Source organism: Saimiri boliviensis, chromosome 14 (assembly GCF_048565385.1).
Source record: "Saimiri boliviensis isolate mSaiBol1 chromosome 14, mSaiBol1.pri, whole genome shotgun sequence".
Classification (NCBI taxonomy): domain Eukaryota; kingdom Metazoa; phylum Chordata; class Mammalia; order Primates; family Cebidae; genus Saimiri; species Saimiri boliviensis.
The window spans coordinates 84,393,392-84,411,759 of record NC_133462.1 but is presented as its reverse complement, the minus strand read 5'-3'; the positions used below and the strand labels follow the sequence as shown (position 1 = coordinate 84,411,759).

General features: G+C 42.7%; 1 protein-coding gene across 2 annotated transcripts in view; it reads right to left on the bottom strand.

The window, feature by feature from the left end:
- Positions 1-18,368, bottom strand: part of GPR137B (G protein-coupled receptor 137B) — a 66,017-nt gene that overhangs the window by 8,760 nt on the left and 38,889 nt on the right. For both annotated transcript variants that reach the window (XM_074385350.1, XM_010345887.3), the window contains exons 3-5: positions 15,267-15,489; positions 13,791-13,940; positions 9,366-9,494 (exon numbers count right to left, since the gene is read on the bottom strand). In XM_074385350.1, coding sequence (XP_074241451.1) covers positions 9,366-9,494; positions 13,791-13,940; positions 15,267-15,489 — 502 coding nt within the window. The remainder of the gene's footprint in view (positions 1-9,365; positions 9,495-13,790; positions 13,941-15,266; positions 15,490-18,368) is intronic.

The following is an 18,368-nucleotide window of genomic DNA, read 5'->3' as shown; positions in this document are numbered from 1 at the left end:
TTTGAGAGGAAGATGGTAGATAGGAGACAGGGCTTACATTCAGCTCCCACATGGATAGCCAGAACACATGGAGAGTCACACTGTGGACTTTTGCTCTAGGAACCACCACAGGAGCATACCAGGAAAACTGAAAGAACTCACAGATACTTTCAAAGATGCAGGAGGCCACTGCAAATTCTGTGAGACAGGAGAAAATGTCTGGTGCTCTCTTGAAAGTGCCACCTGCTGTTTGGAGGCCAACCAACTCAGGACATTATAGGACATTCATGACAGATCCTCTGCTCCGAGGAAGAAGAAAACAACAGCTAATTCTACTGCCTGCGACATCCTGGCTAAACAGTCGTCCTGAATCTGCCCATGTGACAACTTCATTGCTAGTATAACCAGCATTTAAGAAAGCTAGCACACTAAACATACAACCAAGAACTCTCAGTCTACTTTACTCCCTGCCATCTCCAGCAGAGCAGATGCTGGTATCTACGGCTGGGAGACCTGAAGATGGATTGCATCACAGGATTCTTTGCAGACATTCCCCAGCACCAGTCCAAAGTCTGGTAGCTCTGAGGGGTAACTAGACTCAGAAAAGCACTAACAATCACTGCACTCCGGCTCACAGGAAGCCCTATCACTAGGGGAAGGGGAAATGCCCCACATCAGGGGACCCCTCTGTGGGACGAAAGAAACTGAGCAGCAGCCCTCAAGTTCCAGATTTTTCCAGTAAAATAATCTACCCAAATGAGAAGAAATCAGGAATCAGAAAAGCAGTTCTGGTAATATGACAAAACAAGATTATATTAACACCCCCCGCCCAGGGCCCACTCTAGCTCTCCAGCAATGGATCCAAACCAAGAAGAAATACCTGAATTGCCAGATAAATCATTCAGAAGGCTGATTATTAAGGTACTCAAGGAGATACCAGAGAAAGGTGAAAAACGATTTAAATTAAAAATATATATATAGGAGCCGGGCGTGGTGGCTCAAGCCTGTAATCCCAGCACTTTGGGAGGCCGAGGCGGGTGGATCACGAGGTCGAGAGATCGAGACCATCTTGGTCAACATGGTGAAACCCCGTCTCTACTAAAAATACAAAAAAACTAGCTGGGCGTGGTGGCGCGTGCCTGTAATCCCAGCTACTTAGGAGGCTGAGGCAGGAGAATTGCCTGAGCCCAGGAGGCGGAGGTTGCGGTGAGCCGAGATTGCGCCATTGCACTCCAGCCTGGGTAACAAGAGCGAAACTCTGTCTCAAAAAAAAAAAAAAAAAAAAAAAAAAAAAAAAAAAAAATATATATATATATATATATATATATATATATAGGATATAGATGAAAATGTCTTCAGAGAAATAGGTATCATAAAGAAAAAACAATCACAATCACAACTTCTGGAAAAGACACACTTGGAGGATACAAAATTCCCTGCAAAGTTTCAACAATAGAATCAAGTAGAAAAGAAAGAAAGGACTTCAGAACTTGAAGACAAGGCTTTGAAGTTACCCAATCAACAAAGACAAAAAATAATTTTTAAAATGAACAGAGCTTCCAAGAAATTTGGGATTATGTTAAATGGCCAAACCTAAGAACAACTGGTGTTCCTGACGAAGAAGAGAAATCTAAAAATATGGGAAATATATTTGAGGGAATAATCAAGAAAAACTTCCCTGGCCTTACTAGAGATCCAGATCCAAATACAAGAAGCTCAAAGACGACCTGGGAAAATATCATTGCAAAAAGATGATCACGCACAGAGTTATCAGGTTGTCTAAAGTCAAGACAAAGGAAAGAACCTTAAGAGCTGTGAGGCAAAAGCATCAGGTAACCTAGAAAGGAAAACCTATCAGATTAACAGATTTCTAAGGAGAAACCCTACAAGCCAGAAGAGACTGGGGTCGTATCTTTAGCCTCTTCAAACAAACTAATTGCCAGTCACTAATTTTGTATCCAGCAAAACTAAGCTTTATAAATGAAGAAAAAGGTAAAAACTCTTCAGACAACCAAATGCTGAGAATTTGCAACAACCAAGCCAGCACTACAAGAAATGCAAAAAGGAGTTCTAAATCTTGAAACAAAACCTCAAAATACACCAAAATAGAACCCCCTTAAAGCATAAGTTTCACAGGGCCTATAAAACAATGAAAAAAACACAAGGTATTCAGACAACTGGCATGATGAATAAAACAGTCTCACATCTCAATACTGATGTTGAGTATAAATGGCCTAAATGTTCCACTTAAAAGACAGAATGGCAGAATAGATAAAAATCTACCAATCAAGTGTCTGCTGCCTTCAAGAGACTCAACTAATGCATAAGGACTCACATAAACTTAAGGTAAAGGGGTGGAAAAAGATATTCCATGCAAATGGAAACAAAAAGCAGGAGTAGCTATTCTTTTTTTTTTTTTTTTTTTTGGAGACAGAGTTTCACTCTTGTTACCCAGGCTGGAGTGCAATGGTGCGATCTTGGCTCACCGCAACCTCCGCCTCCTGAGTTCAGGCAATTCTCCTGCCTCAGCCTCCTGAGTATCTGGGATTACAGGCACGTGCCACCATGCCCGGCTGATTTTTTGTATTTTTAGTAGAGACGGGGTTTCACCATGTTGACCAGGATAGTCTCGATCTCTTGACCTCATGATCTGCCCGCCTTGGCCTCCCAAAGTGCTGGGATTACAGGCATGACAGACAAAATAGACTTTAAAGCAACAACAGTTTTTTAAAAAGACATTATATAATAAAGGATCAGTCCAACAGGAAAATATCCCAGTCCTAAATACATATGCACCAATATGGGAGCTCCCAAATTTATAAACTATCATAAACTATTATTAGACATGAAGAAATAAGATAGACAGCAACGCAAGAGTAGTGGGGGACTTCACTTCTCCACTGACAGCACTGGACAGGCCATCAGGACAAAGTCAACGAAGAAACAATGGACTTAAACTATACCACAGAACAAATGGACTTGACAGATAATTACACAACAATGTATCCAACAACTGCAAAATATACATTCTTTTAATCAGCACATAGAACATTCTCCAAGATAGACCATATGATAGGCCACAAAATGAGTCTTAAATTTAAGAAAATTGAGGTATCAAGTACTCTTTCAGACCATAGTGGAATAAAATTGGAGATTGATTCCAAAAGGAAGTGTCAAAATTATATAAACACATGAAAATTAAATCTGTTCCTGAGTGATCTTTGGGTCAACAATGAAATCAAGATGGAAATTAAATTCTTAAAACTGAATGATAATAATGACATAATTTACCAAAACCTCTGGGACACAACAAAAGTGGGACTAAGAGGAAGGTTCACGGCATTAAATGCCTACATCAAAAAAGTCTGAAAGAGTACAAATGGAAAATCTAAGGTCACATGGCAAGGAACTAGAGAAACAAGAACAAACCAAACCCAAAGATCAGAGAAGAACTAAATGAAATTGAAACAGAAAGGCAATACAAAAGATAAACAAAAGCTGGTTCTTTGAAAAGAGAAACAAAATTGATAGATCATTAGATTAACCAAGAAAAGAGGGAAGATCCAAGTAAGCTCAATTAGAAACAAAATGAGAGAATTTACAGCCGATACCAAAAGATCATTCAACGTTATATGAACACCTTTCCACAAACTAGAAAATCAAAATATACAACCCTCCTAGATTATATCAGGAAGAAATAGAAACTAAACAGACCAATAACAACTAGCAAGATTGAAACAGCAATAAAAAATTGCCAACAAAAATAAAGTCCAGGACCAGGTGGATTCACAGCTAAATTCTATCAGATATTCAAAGAAGAATTGGTATCAATCTTACTGTTCCAAAAGATAACGAGGGAATCCTCCCTTAATCATTTTGTGAAACCCGTATCACCCTAATACCAAAACCAGAAAAAGACACAAGAAAACTACAGACCAATATCCCTGAAGAACATAAATGTAAAGATCCTCAACAAAATATGAATAGCTAACTGAATCCAACAGCATATCAAAAAGATAATCCACCATGATCACGTTTCACACCAGGGGTGCAGGGATGGTTTAACATACATGAGTCAATAAATGGGATATATCACATTAAATAAAAATGAAAATCATATGATTATCTCAATGGATGCAGGAAAAGTATTTGAAAAAATCCAGCATCTCTTTAAAGTGAAAACCTTCAGCAAGGTTAGCATAGAAGGGACATACATCAAGGTAATAAAAGCCATCTATGACAAACCCACAGCCAACATTATACTAAATGGGGAAAAGTTGAAAGCATTCCACCTGAGAACTGGAACAAGACAAGGATGCCCTCTTTCACCCCTTTTATTTATCACAGTTCTGAAGTCCTTAGCCAGGGCAATAAGACAACAGAAAGAGAGGGCATCCAAAGCAGTCAAGAGTTAAGTCAAACTGTCACTGTTCACTGATATGACTGTATACAGAGAAAACCCTAAAGACTTATCCTAAAAGCTCCTAGAACTCATCACCAACAATGACCAGACTGAGAATCAAATAAGGAACTCAACCCCTTTTACAACAGCTGCAAAAACAAAATAAAATAACTTAGGAATATACCTAACCAAGGAGGTGAAAGATCTCTCCAAGGAAAACTACAAAACACTGCTAAAAGAAATCACAGATGACACAAACAAATAGAAACACATCCCCCGTGCTCATAGATGGATAGAATCAATATTGTGAAAGTGACTATACTGCCAAAAGCAATCTACAAATTAAATGCAATTCCCATCAAGATGCCATCAGCCGGCTGGATGTGGTGGCTCACCCCTGTAATCCTAGCACTTTGGGAGGCCAGGCAGGCAGATCACTTGAGGTCAAGAGTTTGAGACCAGCCTGGACATGGTGAAACCCTGTCTCTAAAAAAATACAAAAGTTACCTAGGTGTCGTGGTGCATACCTGTAATCCCAGCTACTTGGAAGGCTGAGGCCCGAGAAGTGCTTGAACCTGGGAGGCAGAGGTTGCAGTGAGCCAGTATCACACCACTGCACTCCAGTCTGGGCAACAGAAAGACTCTGTCTCAAAAAGTCATCATTCTTCACAGAAATCAGAAAAAAAAAAAAAAAAAAAAAAATCCTAAAATTTATATGGAACCAAAAAAGACCCCACATAGCCAAAGTAAGACTAAGCAAAAAGAACAAATCTGGAGGCATCACATTACCCAGTTTCCAACTACACTACAAGGCTATAGCTACCAAAACAGCATGGTAACTAGTATAAGAAGAGGCAGGTAGGGCCAGGCGTGGTGGCTCATACCTGTAATCCCAGCACTTTGGGAAGCCGAGGCAGGCAGATCACTTGAGGTCAGGAGTTCGGGCCAGCCTGGCCAACATAGTGAGACCCCATCTCTACTAAAAATACAAAAATTAGCCGGGCGTGGTGGTGGGTGCCTGTAATCCCAGCTACTCAGGAGGCTTAGGCAGGAGAATCACTGGAACCAAGGAAGCGGAGATTGCAATGAACCCAGATTGCACCACTGCACTCCAGCCTGAGAATAGACAGGTAGACTAATGGAACAGAATAGAGAACCCAGAAGTAAAGCCAAATATTGAGAGCCGACTGATCTTCAACAATGCAAATAAAAACAAAGTGGGGAAAGGACACCCCATTCAACAAATGGTGCTGGGAGAACTGGCAAGCCACAAGAATGACGCTGGATCCTCGTCTCTCACCCTATACAGGAATCACTCAACATGGATCAAAGACTTTAACACCTAAAACATAACAATTCTAGAAGATAACACCAGAAAAACTCTTCTAGACACTGTCTTAGGCAATGAGTTCACGACCAAGAATTCAAAAGCAAAGGCAACAAAAACAAAGATAAATAGATCAGACCTAATTAAACAAAAAGTCCTCTGTACAGCAAAGGAAATAATCAGCAAACAGACAAATCATAGAGTAGGAGAAAATATTCGCAGACTATGCATCCAACAAAAGACTAATATCCAGAATCTACAAGGAACTCAAACCTATCAGCAAGAAAAAATCAAATAATCCCAACGAAAAGTAGGCTAAGGACATAAATAGAGAATTCTCCAAAGAAGATATCCAAATGGCCAACAAACATATGAAAAAGTCCTCAACTGTGCTAATTATCAGGGGAATGCAAAACAAAACCATGATGAGATACCACCTTACTCCTGCAAGAATGACCACCGTTCCAAAATAAAAAAAATAACAGATGCTGGCATGGATGCAGTCAAAAAAGGAACACTTTTATACTGCTGGTGGGAATGTAAACTGGAAAACAGTACAGAGATTCCTTAAAGAACTAAAAGTAGAACTACCATTTGATCCAGCAATCCCACTACTCGGTATCTACCCAGAGGTAAAGGAGTCATTATATAAAAGAGACACTTGCACAGGCATGTTTATAGCAGCACAATTAACAATTCCAAAAATATGGATTCAGCCTAAATTTAGCCCATCAACCAACTAGTGGATAAAGAAAATGTGAGATATGTATATATATATACCATAAAATACTACTCAGCCATAAAAAGGAATGAAATCGCATCAACAGCAACCTTGATGGAGCTGGAGACCATTATTCTAAGTGAAATAATACTCAGGATGGAAAACCAAACATCATATGTTTTCACTTAGAAGCAGGAGCTGAGCTATGAGGACGCAAAGGGATGGTAAGAGTAATATAATGGACTTGGGGACCCGGGGGAAGGGGGGGGGGCAAGGGATAAAAGGCTACACACTGGGTACAGTGTACAATGTTCAGGTGATGGGTGCACCTAAATCTCAAGCAGTCACCACTAAAAAACTTTTCCATGCAACAAAACACAACCTGTTCCCCCAAAACTTTTGAAATTAATATTTAAAAAAAAAAAAAAAAAAAGACTCTTGGCTAGGCGAAGTGGCTCACACCTGTAATCCCAGCACTTTGGGAGGCCGAGGCAGGAGATCACTTGAGGGCAGGAGTTTGAGACCAGCCTGACCAACATAGTGAAACCCCATCTCTACTTAAAATAGAAAAATTATTTGGGTGCGGTGGCTTATACCTGTATCCACAGATACGAGAGATTATAGTGGCTTATGCCCGAGGGTAGGGCAGGGCCAGAAAGGAAATGGGGAATGACAGATAATATAGTACGGGGTTTCCTTTCAAGGTGATGAAAGTGTTCTAAAATTGGCTGTGATGATGGTTGCACATATGTGAATCTCCCCCAAACCACTGAAACATACACATGAAATGAGTAAATTATATGGTAAGTGAGTTATATCCCAATAAAGCTGTTTTAAAAAGAAAAACGCAGCCAGAAGTTTGAGACCAGCCTGGGCAACATGGCTCACACAAGCAATGGCAGCTACATGCAAAACTGAGGCAGAGAATCGCTTGAGCCCAGGAGGTCAAGGCTGGAGGACTCCAACCTGGGTGACAGAGCAAGACCCAGTCTCAGAAAAGGATAAGGACAGAGATTCTCAAATTTTACAGTGCATTCTATTATAAATGTGTATTCCCAGAACCCACCCCAGAGATTCTGGTCTGGGTCTCCAACATGACCTAAGAATCTTTACACCCAGCACCCTGAGGGATTCTGATACGGATGGTAAAGAGCTGCATTTTGAGTATCCCGTTACCGAGGCTCTGAAGCTTGGCTATAATGATGCCAAGTTTAGAGACTTGTTTGTACCAAATGAATTATGGATATGAATGGTAGATGACATTTTAAAGAAATGACCCACCTGCAGGGTATTCCTTTTAAAAGTTGATGGGTATGAGTTAAGTTATAGATTTCCCCCAAAAAGAATATTAGACTTTTTTTCCTATATAATTACAGAAGTTATAGATAGGACTATTAGGTCATATATATTAAGAATATAATTTATTCTCAACACCATATGAAGCCAGAGAAAGCTACAGTGTAGCATAGGGATTAAAACCATGGACTTGGCCAGGCACAGCAGCTCATGCCTGTAATCCCTGCACTTTGGGAGGTTGAGGTGGGCGGATCACGAGATCAGGAGTTCAAGACCAGCCTGGCCAACATAGTAAAACCCCGTCTCTACTAAAAATACAAAAATTAGTTGGGCCTAGTGGCACATGCCTGTAGTTCCAGCTACTTGGGAGGCTGAGGCAGGAGAATCGTTTGAACCCTGGAGGGCAGAGGTTGCAGTGAGCCGAGATTGCACCACTGCACTCCAGCCTGGGTGACAGAGTGAGACTTCATCTGAAAACAACCAACCAAACAACAACAACAACAAAAAACCATGGACTCTGGAACCAGACTGCTTGGTTTGAAGCCTGCCTCTGTCTCCAGCTTCCAAAAACAGGATCAAACAACAGGACAGTCACGTGGGTATGAAATATGAGCTGTGAATTATCGGAGGACATTAATCATCTATGCTTTCCTCACCACCCACACTGCTCACATTGCCCCAAATCCACTCACTGTGTTTTTCTATGGGTTTCATAGATCAGTAAGTCAATAAGCTACCACCAGTTTGCGTGGTTGGAATCACTTACGGAACCAGGCTCCCAGGTGCTTTCTCATTCAACCTGGTTTTGCATTTTCTGTCCTGGCCCCATAAAGACATTTACATAAAGTTGGTTGTACAGAAATGTGACCAAACTAGGAAAGCAGCTTGAGCATTCTTTACAATAATGTTTCTTATTGCCCTATCCTCCCATTCTCTAGTCACCTTCCGGCATACTATTTTCTATTAGTATTTTCTATTTTCTATTTCTCTTTTCTCTGTTTTTCCTTTCTATGCGAAGAGCTTATATATTTGGTTCACAGCAAGTCCAAGTCTCAAATACTAGTGAGGCAATGTTACATTAAGAGAAATAGAGGCTAGGCGCAGTGGCTCACACCTGTAATCCCAGCATTTTGGAAGGCCAAGGTGGGCCGATCACCTAAGTGCGAGACCAGCCTGACCAACATGGTGAAACCCCATCTCTACTAAAAGTACAAAATTATCCGGGCATGGTGGCACATGCCTGTAATCCCAGTTACTTGGGAGGTAGAGGTAGGAGAATTGCTTGAACCTGAGAGATGGAGGTTGCAGTGAGCCAAGATCACACCACTGCACTCCAACCTGGGCAACAAGAGCAAAACTCTGTCTCAAAAAGAAAAAAAAAAAAAGAGTTAATCGCTTTCCCCAGGCCTTAAGATACAATTTATAATACTTTCATTTCTTCTGTAAAATAAACTTAAAAACATTTTCCCTCAAAAGATAAGGGAAATGAATGTCTCAAAATAGTCAAGGAAACTTTTCATACCACCACAGAATGAAAGAGGCCCTCTTATCTATTAAAAAGTGAAGAAAAAGTTCTAACTGCAGGTTTCGTGATCAGAATTAGGAGATATTTTCTTACAAATATAAAATGGTTTACTTACAAGGTCCTTTGTAGGATTTCTAACTCGGAAGAAATAAACTACTAAGGTGGTAGGTAAGAGTTCCCAAACGAAAAGCACCACTCCAAATAATACGTATCCAGCATCTCCCAGCTGATTCTTCAAATCTGCCTGTTAGAGAGAGAGAGGGACAGTCATTAGACCAAGGGCAAAGAAAATAAATGTGATTGATTCTTTCCAATGTGAACAGAGGATAATTCTAATACTACAGTACAATACACTCCCCTATATTTTAGAATGTACTGTAGAATATACTATGTTAATGTCTACTTGAAGTATTAAAATATAGGTTAGAACATTCCCCTAAAATATGCAAATCGGAATCAGATAATAGTAATGGTCTGGATCTCAGATAAGGGTTATTTAAACCATATGGGATAAATTATTCTCTTCTTCAAAATATTCAAAGACAGAAACTTCTAACCTCAGATATTGTATTACTTCATGCTCCCAAAACTCTAAAGTCCAAACTAACACTCTCACTTAAATCTAAGCTGACTTTCTTTAAAAATTGAATAGTGAGAAGGTTATGTTGCCTCCTCCTAAATTCTAGAGAGTCGCATCTATTATCCCCCCATAGTCTCATCCCTAGGTAAAGAGATCAACTTTCAAACTTTTCTTCACATACACCATATCCTGTTTTTCACTTTTAAAGCCTGCTGTATGCTAGCTTGTCTAGAAAACCAATCCTCAGAGCCTAAGGTGTTTGGTGTCAGGCCCAGTGAGATGGCCAGAGGGCTTGGTAGAGCAGTGTTCTCTCTTCACAACGGACAGAAGTACAGGAGGAAAGTGCCTGGTTGGGTTTGGGCAACTGTATCAGGCCATTGTTTCAGAAAAAGAATGTACCTTAAAAGGCCCAGTAACTTAAACTTAATCCTTTTGCCTTCTCTATAACACCACACTTAAAGCTTGGTGACCAAAACTACTTATGCTACTCTCAGAAAGATCACTCCCATGCTTCCTCTATGTTACATCTCAATTATGTGTTCTTTTTTGATTCTGCACAAACAACATGTACGACTGTGGTCATTTGTTTTGCTTGCTCCTAGATTATTTTGGTGGCAACACACACATCTAGATAACCATAAATATCCCATGAAAATAGAAGAACTTTAAAAATTATCATATTTTAAATCCATTGTAATTATATATATATATATATATATATTTTTTTTTTTTTTGAGACAGGGTCTTGCTCTGTCATCCAGGCTGTAGTACAGTGGTGTGATCACAGCTTACCGCAGCCTTCAGCTCCTGGCCTCAAGTGGTCCTCCCAAGCAGCTAGGACTACCGGTGTGCACCAACATGCCTGGCTAATTTTTAAATTTTTTTATTTTTTGTAGAGATGAGGTTTTGCTATGTTGCCAGGGCTGGTCTCAACTGGCCTCAAGTGATCCTCCCAAAATGCTGGATCACAGGCCACCGCACCCACCCATACATTTGTTTGTTTGTTTGTAAGTGAAAGCGAGTTTATTAGGAAAGGAAAGAAATAAAGAATGGCTATTCCTTCATAGACAGGGCACCCATAAATTCTTAATTGAAAGAAAAACTGAAAAATTTTTGTTAAAACCAAATCTTTGTTGCTTAATGGATACAGAGTTTCCGTTTAGGAAGATGAAAAAGTTCCAGAGACGGTGATGATGGCTGCACAGCCTGGATGTACTTAATGCCGCTGAACTGCATACTAAAAAACGGCTCAAATAGCAATGTTACGTATATTTCACTACAATACAAAATCAAACTCTTTGTGTATCATGATTGTCGTTAATCATTGCTTAAAGTTTAGATTTTCATATATTTGATTTCCTCAAAATAGTGCACACCCTTCGCAGTGCTTGTCTGGCTTCCTCCCATGCTGTGTTTGCTGTGTGGTGTGTGTCTGTGGTGTTGCTGCTGCTGTTGTTTTAATTCTTTCTAATTATAACACAATTTTACCCTGTCCTCACAGATTTAGCTTATCATAATCATTTTATTCTTTCTTCCACTGTCCAAATCCAGCTCAGGGTTTGAGCACCGTTGAGATGTTAGAAGCAGACTTATAGATGGTTAGGTATTCAGTACTTTTCCAAGAAAAGCTAAGGAATCTTTGCAAATCCATCTAATAAATTTCTAATAGGGAAGTTTCTAATAGATAGCTCAGGTTTCCCAGGAAAATGGAGAGGAGTTTAAAATATTAATGTTAAAGCTGCAAGTGATCCTGTACCAATCTGTAGGTTATATTTCTTGCCTTGTTACTTAAGTGTCTTCCCCTACTTGTGAGCTAGTCACTTTATAGAAACAGTTCTGATACCAGTCTCCTAGCATGAATCAGTACAGTTTGACCACTAATCAGAGCCCTTAATGCTTGCATAAGATGTCCTCTATTTTGTTATATTTCTTTATTAATGGCTAATCTGTGTGTCTCTTTTCCTTAGTGGACCACAAAGCTCCCACAGAGCAGGGAATGAGTCTGTTCAGTTTCGTATCCCTGGCACTTTGCACGCTGCCCAAGATAAGAAAACAAACTGCTGTTTGTCAAATGAGTGAATGGTAGTTCATTCTCATTGTTTTATCTATTTTTTTGAGCAGGGATGCCAGATGTCATTTCACTACCTTTATTAATTTGCTTTACGACATATAAATTTATAGAATGTATTTTTGGAAACAGTATCATATTGTGACGAGTGCCATGAACTTTTACTAAAACTTTAATATCCCCAGTCACTTTCGTCTAGATTTTCTCAAATGCTGTGTACATGCTCCATTGAAAAAAAACATTTTCTCCCTGAGGATAACTATGGCAAAAAAAAAAAAAAAAATTCTCATAACTTCATGGTCCTGTGTATTTTCTGAAATCTGAATACAATTTGCTTAACCTTTGCAAATGTCACCCCTTAATAATACCATAATTATAAGGAAGCACTTTTAAAAAATTAAGTATACTGGCCAGTGTGGTAGCTCATGTCTGTAATTCCAGCACCTTGGGAGGCCGAGGCAGGTGGGTCACCTCAGGACAGGAGTACAAGACCAGCCTGGCCAACATGGCGAAACCCCGTCTCTATTAAAACTACAAAAAATTAGCCAGGTATGGTAGTGGGCACCTGTAATCCCAGCTACTCTGGAGGCTGAGGCAGGAGAACTGCTTGAATCTAGGAAACAGAGGCTGCAGTGAGCTGAGGCTGCACCACTGCACTCCAGCCTGAGCAACAAGAGCGAAACTCCATCTTAAAAAAAAAAAAATTACTGCTTAACAAGAGCCTTAAAAGGGAGAAAGGAGTGAAAAGTATGTGTGTACACATGTACGTGGATATATACACACATATAGTCTCCTGGTTTTCTCAAAAGACATGTGAAATGGAACACTGCAGGTGCTATGATACCATCTGACAGGTGAGGTTCAGATGCCACACAGGGAAGTGATCTGTACTTCTCTGCCATGTGGACCACTGAAAGACAAATACAGGTGGCCCTCCGTATCAGCGGGTTCTACATCTACAGACTCAACCAACTGCAGATAAAAAATATTTGAAAATAAAAAATATTAATAACAATTAAAAATAATAGAAATTTCAGCCAGGTGCAGTGGCTCACGCTTGTAATCCCAGCACTTTGGGAGGCCGAGGCAGGCAGATCATGAGGTCAGGAGTTTCAGACCAGCTTGGCCAACATAGTGAAACCCTGTCTCTACTAAAAATACAAAAAAAAAATAGCTGGGCATGGTGGCTGGCATCTGTAATCTCAGCTACTTGGGAGGCTGAGGCAACAGAATCGCTTGAACTCAGGAGGCAGAGGTTACAGTGAGCCAAGATCGCGCCACTGCACTCCGCCTGGGCGAAGAGCTAGACTCCGTCTCAAATAATAATAATAATAGAAATTTTCGGCCGGGCCCGGTGGCTCAAGCCTGTAATTCCAGCACGTTGGGAGGCCGAGGCGGGTGGATCACGAGGTCAAGAGATCGAGACCATCCCGGTCAACATGGTGAAACCCCGTCTCTACTAAAAATACTAAAAATTAGCTGGGCATGGTGGCACGTGCCTGTAATCCCAGCTACTCAGGAGGCTGAGGCAGGAGAATTGCCTGAGCCCAGGAGGCGGAGGTTGCGGTGAGCCGAGATCGCGCCATTGCACTCCAGCCTGGGTAACAAGAGCGAAACTCCGTCTCAAAAAATAATAATAATAATAATAGAAATTTTCAAACAAGGTATAACAACTGTTTACATAGCATTTGCATTGTATTTGGTATTGTAAGTCATCTAGAGATTGAAATATACAGAAGGATGTGTGTAGGTTATATGCAGATACTACGCCATTTTATACTTGAGCATTCAGATTTTGGTATTTTCTGGGGTCCTAGAACCAGTGCCTTGAGGATACCAAGGGCCAGCTGTAGTCCCGGGTCAGGTGGCACCTCGTCCGCGCCCCCACTGACCTGGTCTGATACGTTGTACCAGTCGTAATCAAAGGAATGGACGCTCTTGTTCTGAGAAAATGATAGGATGAACAGGTTGTAGCAGGCCCGAGAGGTGTAAAGCAGTATCACGGTGACACCGATGGCAGTCACTTGACACACGGAGGAGCCCTGGAAAAGAGGAAGCAGAAGATATGGGCCACTCCAGGTCCGAGACACCAGCCCCTTCCCCAGCCCCTACCTGTGTGAGTCTGGGAAGCCCTTTGGGACCTCAGGGGCACTGCAGTCTCGGGTCTTCCATCAGAGTCCTTCATCCTGAGGCCCTGAAACCCACTCCAAACCTCATCTCATCCACACTCCTTCCTACAATTTCAAGTTATCTTCATATGGACCCTGGGACATGGTTTGGAGATGCCTTCAACAGGGTTAAAATATGCACCATTTGCCCAAGGCCTAGAGTATACGAGCAGGAAAGTCAGGTGGCTTATTTGCCAAATCTCTAATGGCCACCGCTCAGCTCCAAGAGGACCTTCTTGGCTTCCACTCGCACCAGGTGAGCCCGGGCCGGGGGCTTCTGGCTCAAGGAGGCAAGTAAACAATCTCAGAGGGACAATGGCTGGGGCAGAGCTCTGGACGGCTCTGTCCAGAGTCTTTGAGGCAGGGAATATGGGAGCCCTCATGTGACCGTGGGCTTGGAATGACGTGGAAATCAGTGGTCTGTGCCCCACGTTATGAAGCTACCAGTTTCCAGACAGTTAAAAGACCCTGGCTTAAAACAGATAAGTCAACATGACTGAAAAACTAAAACTCAGGCCGGGCACAGTGGCTCATGCCTGTAATCCCAGTCCTTTCAGAAGCCAAGGTGGGCGGATCACCTGAGGTCGGAGTTTGAGACCAACCTTAACCTGACCAGCATGGAGAAACCCCATCTCTAGTAAAAATATACAATTAGCCAGGCGTGGTGCTGCATGCCTGTAATCCCAGCTATTCAAGTATAATCCCAGCTATTCAAGAGGCTGAGGCAGGAGAATCGCTTGAACCCAAGAGGCGGAGGTTGCCGTGAGCTGAGATTACACCACTGCACTCCAGCCTGGGTGACAAGAGCAAAACTCTGTCTCAAAAACAAACAAAAAGCTCAAAACAGATAGCTACCATGACCAAAAAACAAAAACTGCCTTTTGATTATTGTGTTAAACCGTCATTAACGACATCCAGGATTTTGGTTTTTTTTGGCGGGGGGGCAGTTGTGCTTTGTTAGATCATGTGCCGTAGGGGCGAGCTCAGTGGTGTTTTGACAACCTATGATTTAACCCCTCCAATTAAAAACTGCAGTTCTGTCGTTAAAAGCCTTGAGCAGCCCCTGTGTGGGAGATGATAAAACAGAGAAAGTCAAGGCAAAAATCAAGTCTAAAATTCATCAAAATGTACTTTTGCAAACCAGGAAACTATTTTGAGAACACGTTTCATGGGAGGGATCTCGACCACATTTCCAACTACCTTGGACTCCAGGTAAATGTTGGCTAAGGACATCTTAGAGATTTTGTAGAGACAGATGGAGAGAGAGACGGCACACAGCACGAAGAGCGTGTCATTAATGGCCACTCGCACGGAGACGATAATCTTCCTCTCCCAATTTCCCGTCTTCACCAGCACGGCACAGGTTAAATTCACCAACAGGAAAACAAGGCTGATGAAGAGTGAGGCCAGGTAGAGGGGCAACCTGGAAAGGATGGGAGGAACTGGTGAGCTGCACGTGCACATCAATCCAGAAGGAAACGGGTGTGTTTTGGTGCACCGCCAGAAGCAGACACACCAAAGGTGACATTTAAGAGCTTGGACTTTGGCAGTAGATGTTCCCAGATTCAGATTACAAACTGACCCCAGATTGTGCCTCTGGATGGGCTTGTACCTCTCTGAACCCCACTTTCCCTATCTGTGGGAGATTGTGAAGACTGGGAGCTCACACACGTTGGCTGGCATGGACACTCACTGAGTGAGTGCTCCCTAGTCACAGCGAAGAGCGGAGAGCATGGCTTGGGACGGGGTTTTACGGCCTTCTGACAGCTCCACATTGTTAGAATTAACAGGCGAAAATGCAACCTCTGAGCCTCAGTTTCATCACTTGAAAATAAGACTACATAATACCTACCTTATAGGTCTTTTGTGGGGATTAGGTGAGATGATGAATTTGTATAATGCATTTTACCCCCCAAAAGTCATTACTGAAGTGGAGTCCAGAGGCCGGATGCAGTGCCTCACACCTGTAATCCCAATACTTTGGGAGGCCAAGGCAGGTGGATTGCTTGAGGTCAGGAGTTTGAGATCAGCCCAGCCAACATGGTGAAACCCTCTCTCTACTAAAAATACAAAAGTTAGCCGGGCATGATGGCACACACCCGGAATCCCAGCTACTCGGGAGGCTGAAGCAAGAGAATCACTTGAACCCGGAAGGCGGAGGTTGCAGTGAGCTCCGATCACGCCACTGCACTCTAACCTGAGTGACACAGTGAGACTCAGTCTCAAAAAAAAAAAAAAAAAAAAAAAAAAAAAAAATCTGCCACAGCAACTGCCCAAGGTTTAAGAAATGCAAAACTCTACTTCATTGGCCATTTTTCACCTGCGGTTTCTCGGAGCTACACACTTCCTGAGTGACCTGTGTAAAATCTATGGAAAGACTGGGACACAGAAACTGGGATTCTAGTCCCAGCTCCAGACATACACTGATGAAGAGTCGGCGGGGCAGGGAGAGGGAGGGGCTAGAGAAAGAGGCAGACAGAGAAAAAGACACGGAGAGGGGCAGGGGCTACGGGCCAAGGAGACCTTGGTTCCAGCCCACCCAGGCCCATGCCCAGCTGCGATTTCATTTCCTGCCTCACATTTCAGTGTGACATAACCCCTCAGTTACTCAGGCTAATCCGAATGGCACTTTATGTCTTGTAATTAATAATTTGCCATCCACTGGCAAAATCTCTCACGTAACTTTCAGAACCCAGTTCTATCAAAGAACTTTGTCTACCCAGCTCCTGCTCATCCTCTAGATCTTAGCTCAAACAGCACTGCAGCAAACACACCCCCGACCCCCAGCTACCTCCTCACATGCACACACACACACACACACACACACGTGCGTACCCATGCAGCCAGGTTTCTCTGACTTCTGCTCTCCTGGCTCCTATTTTAACCTCACAGACTTATCATAGCTTATAACAAAACAGACGGGTGACCATCTGATCAATGACTGCGTCTCCCTAGATGAAAAGTCCTGTGGAAGATGAGACTCTCCATTTTTTTCCTTTTTTTTTTTTTTTTGAGATGGAGTCTCACTCTGTCACCCCAGCTGGAGTGCAGTGACACAATCTCAACTCGAAGCCTCTGCCTCCTGGGTTCAAGTAATTCTCTGCCTCAGCCTCTTGAGTAGCTGGGATTACAGGTGCCACTACACTGGCTCATTTTTGTATTTTTAGTAGAGACGAGGTTTCCCCATCTTGGCCAAGCTAGTCTGAAACTCCTGACTTCATGATCCACCCACCTCGCCCTCCCGAAGTGCTGGGATTACAGGCATGAGACAGTGCACCCGACCAAGACTCTCCATTTTCACTCTCTCCATCCACACAGTAGGTGACGGGTCTCCATGAAGAAGGTTTAAGAGGGGAGGGAGGGAAGAAGGAAGCAATCAGTCCAAAAAGCATGACACCAGCTATCAAGGACTGCCTTTTATTTCCTGTGAATGCTCTAGCACAGCAGCTGCTAGTGCCCTGGCTCGTGGGGAAGCATGTCATAAGGGAATTATATCTTCCTGGGGAGGGAGAAAGGACTGCAGGCTTCTTCCTGCATAGCCCTGTGCAGGGGGCTGGCTGCTCATCAGGCCTGTGCTGAGAAGGCGGATGAAGACGAGGCAAGCAGCTCAGGGGGACAGAAGGTGCCACAGTAGGAATGGGTAGGCCCTGGAGGGACAAAGTGCATGCATCAGAGAGACGGCGAGTCAGACATGCAGGAAGGGAGCCACCACCCCAGCGTGACAGCCAAAAAGCATGGCATCCAGCATGGCTGCAGTGAGATGGGAACAGCGCCCCCTGCCACCCAAGATCCCTGCGACGATGGGAGCGCTGTGAAGTCCCGGGGATTCAACCTCATGTGTCATGATGCACTCACAGCTTTTCAAACAGAAACAAGTTTCTTTTTCAAAAAAGAAACATTAATGATTTGCCACGGACAGATTCTTTTCTAGGCCCTGATCACTGAGCACAACCCCTCAGTCATGTCACAGGCCCTCCACGCCTCCAACCTCTCCCCCACCAGACTGTGGGCATGAGAGGGGCAGCCCCACCCTCCAGTGTCACCAGCCTCAAAATGCCATGCTGGGCTCCCACTAAGTGCCCTATCTTTCCATTTTATTTTTTTTTTATTTTTTTGAGACAAGAGTCTCACTCTGTCACTCAAGACTGGAGTACAATGGCGGTCTCAGCTCATTGCAACCTCTGCCTCCCGGGTTCAAGCGATTCTCCCGCCTCAGCCTCCTGAGTAGCTGGTATTACAGCTGCGTGCCACCACACCTGGCTAATGTTTGCATTTTTAGTAGAGACGATTTTACTATGATGA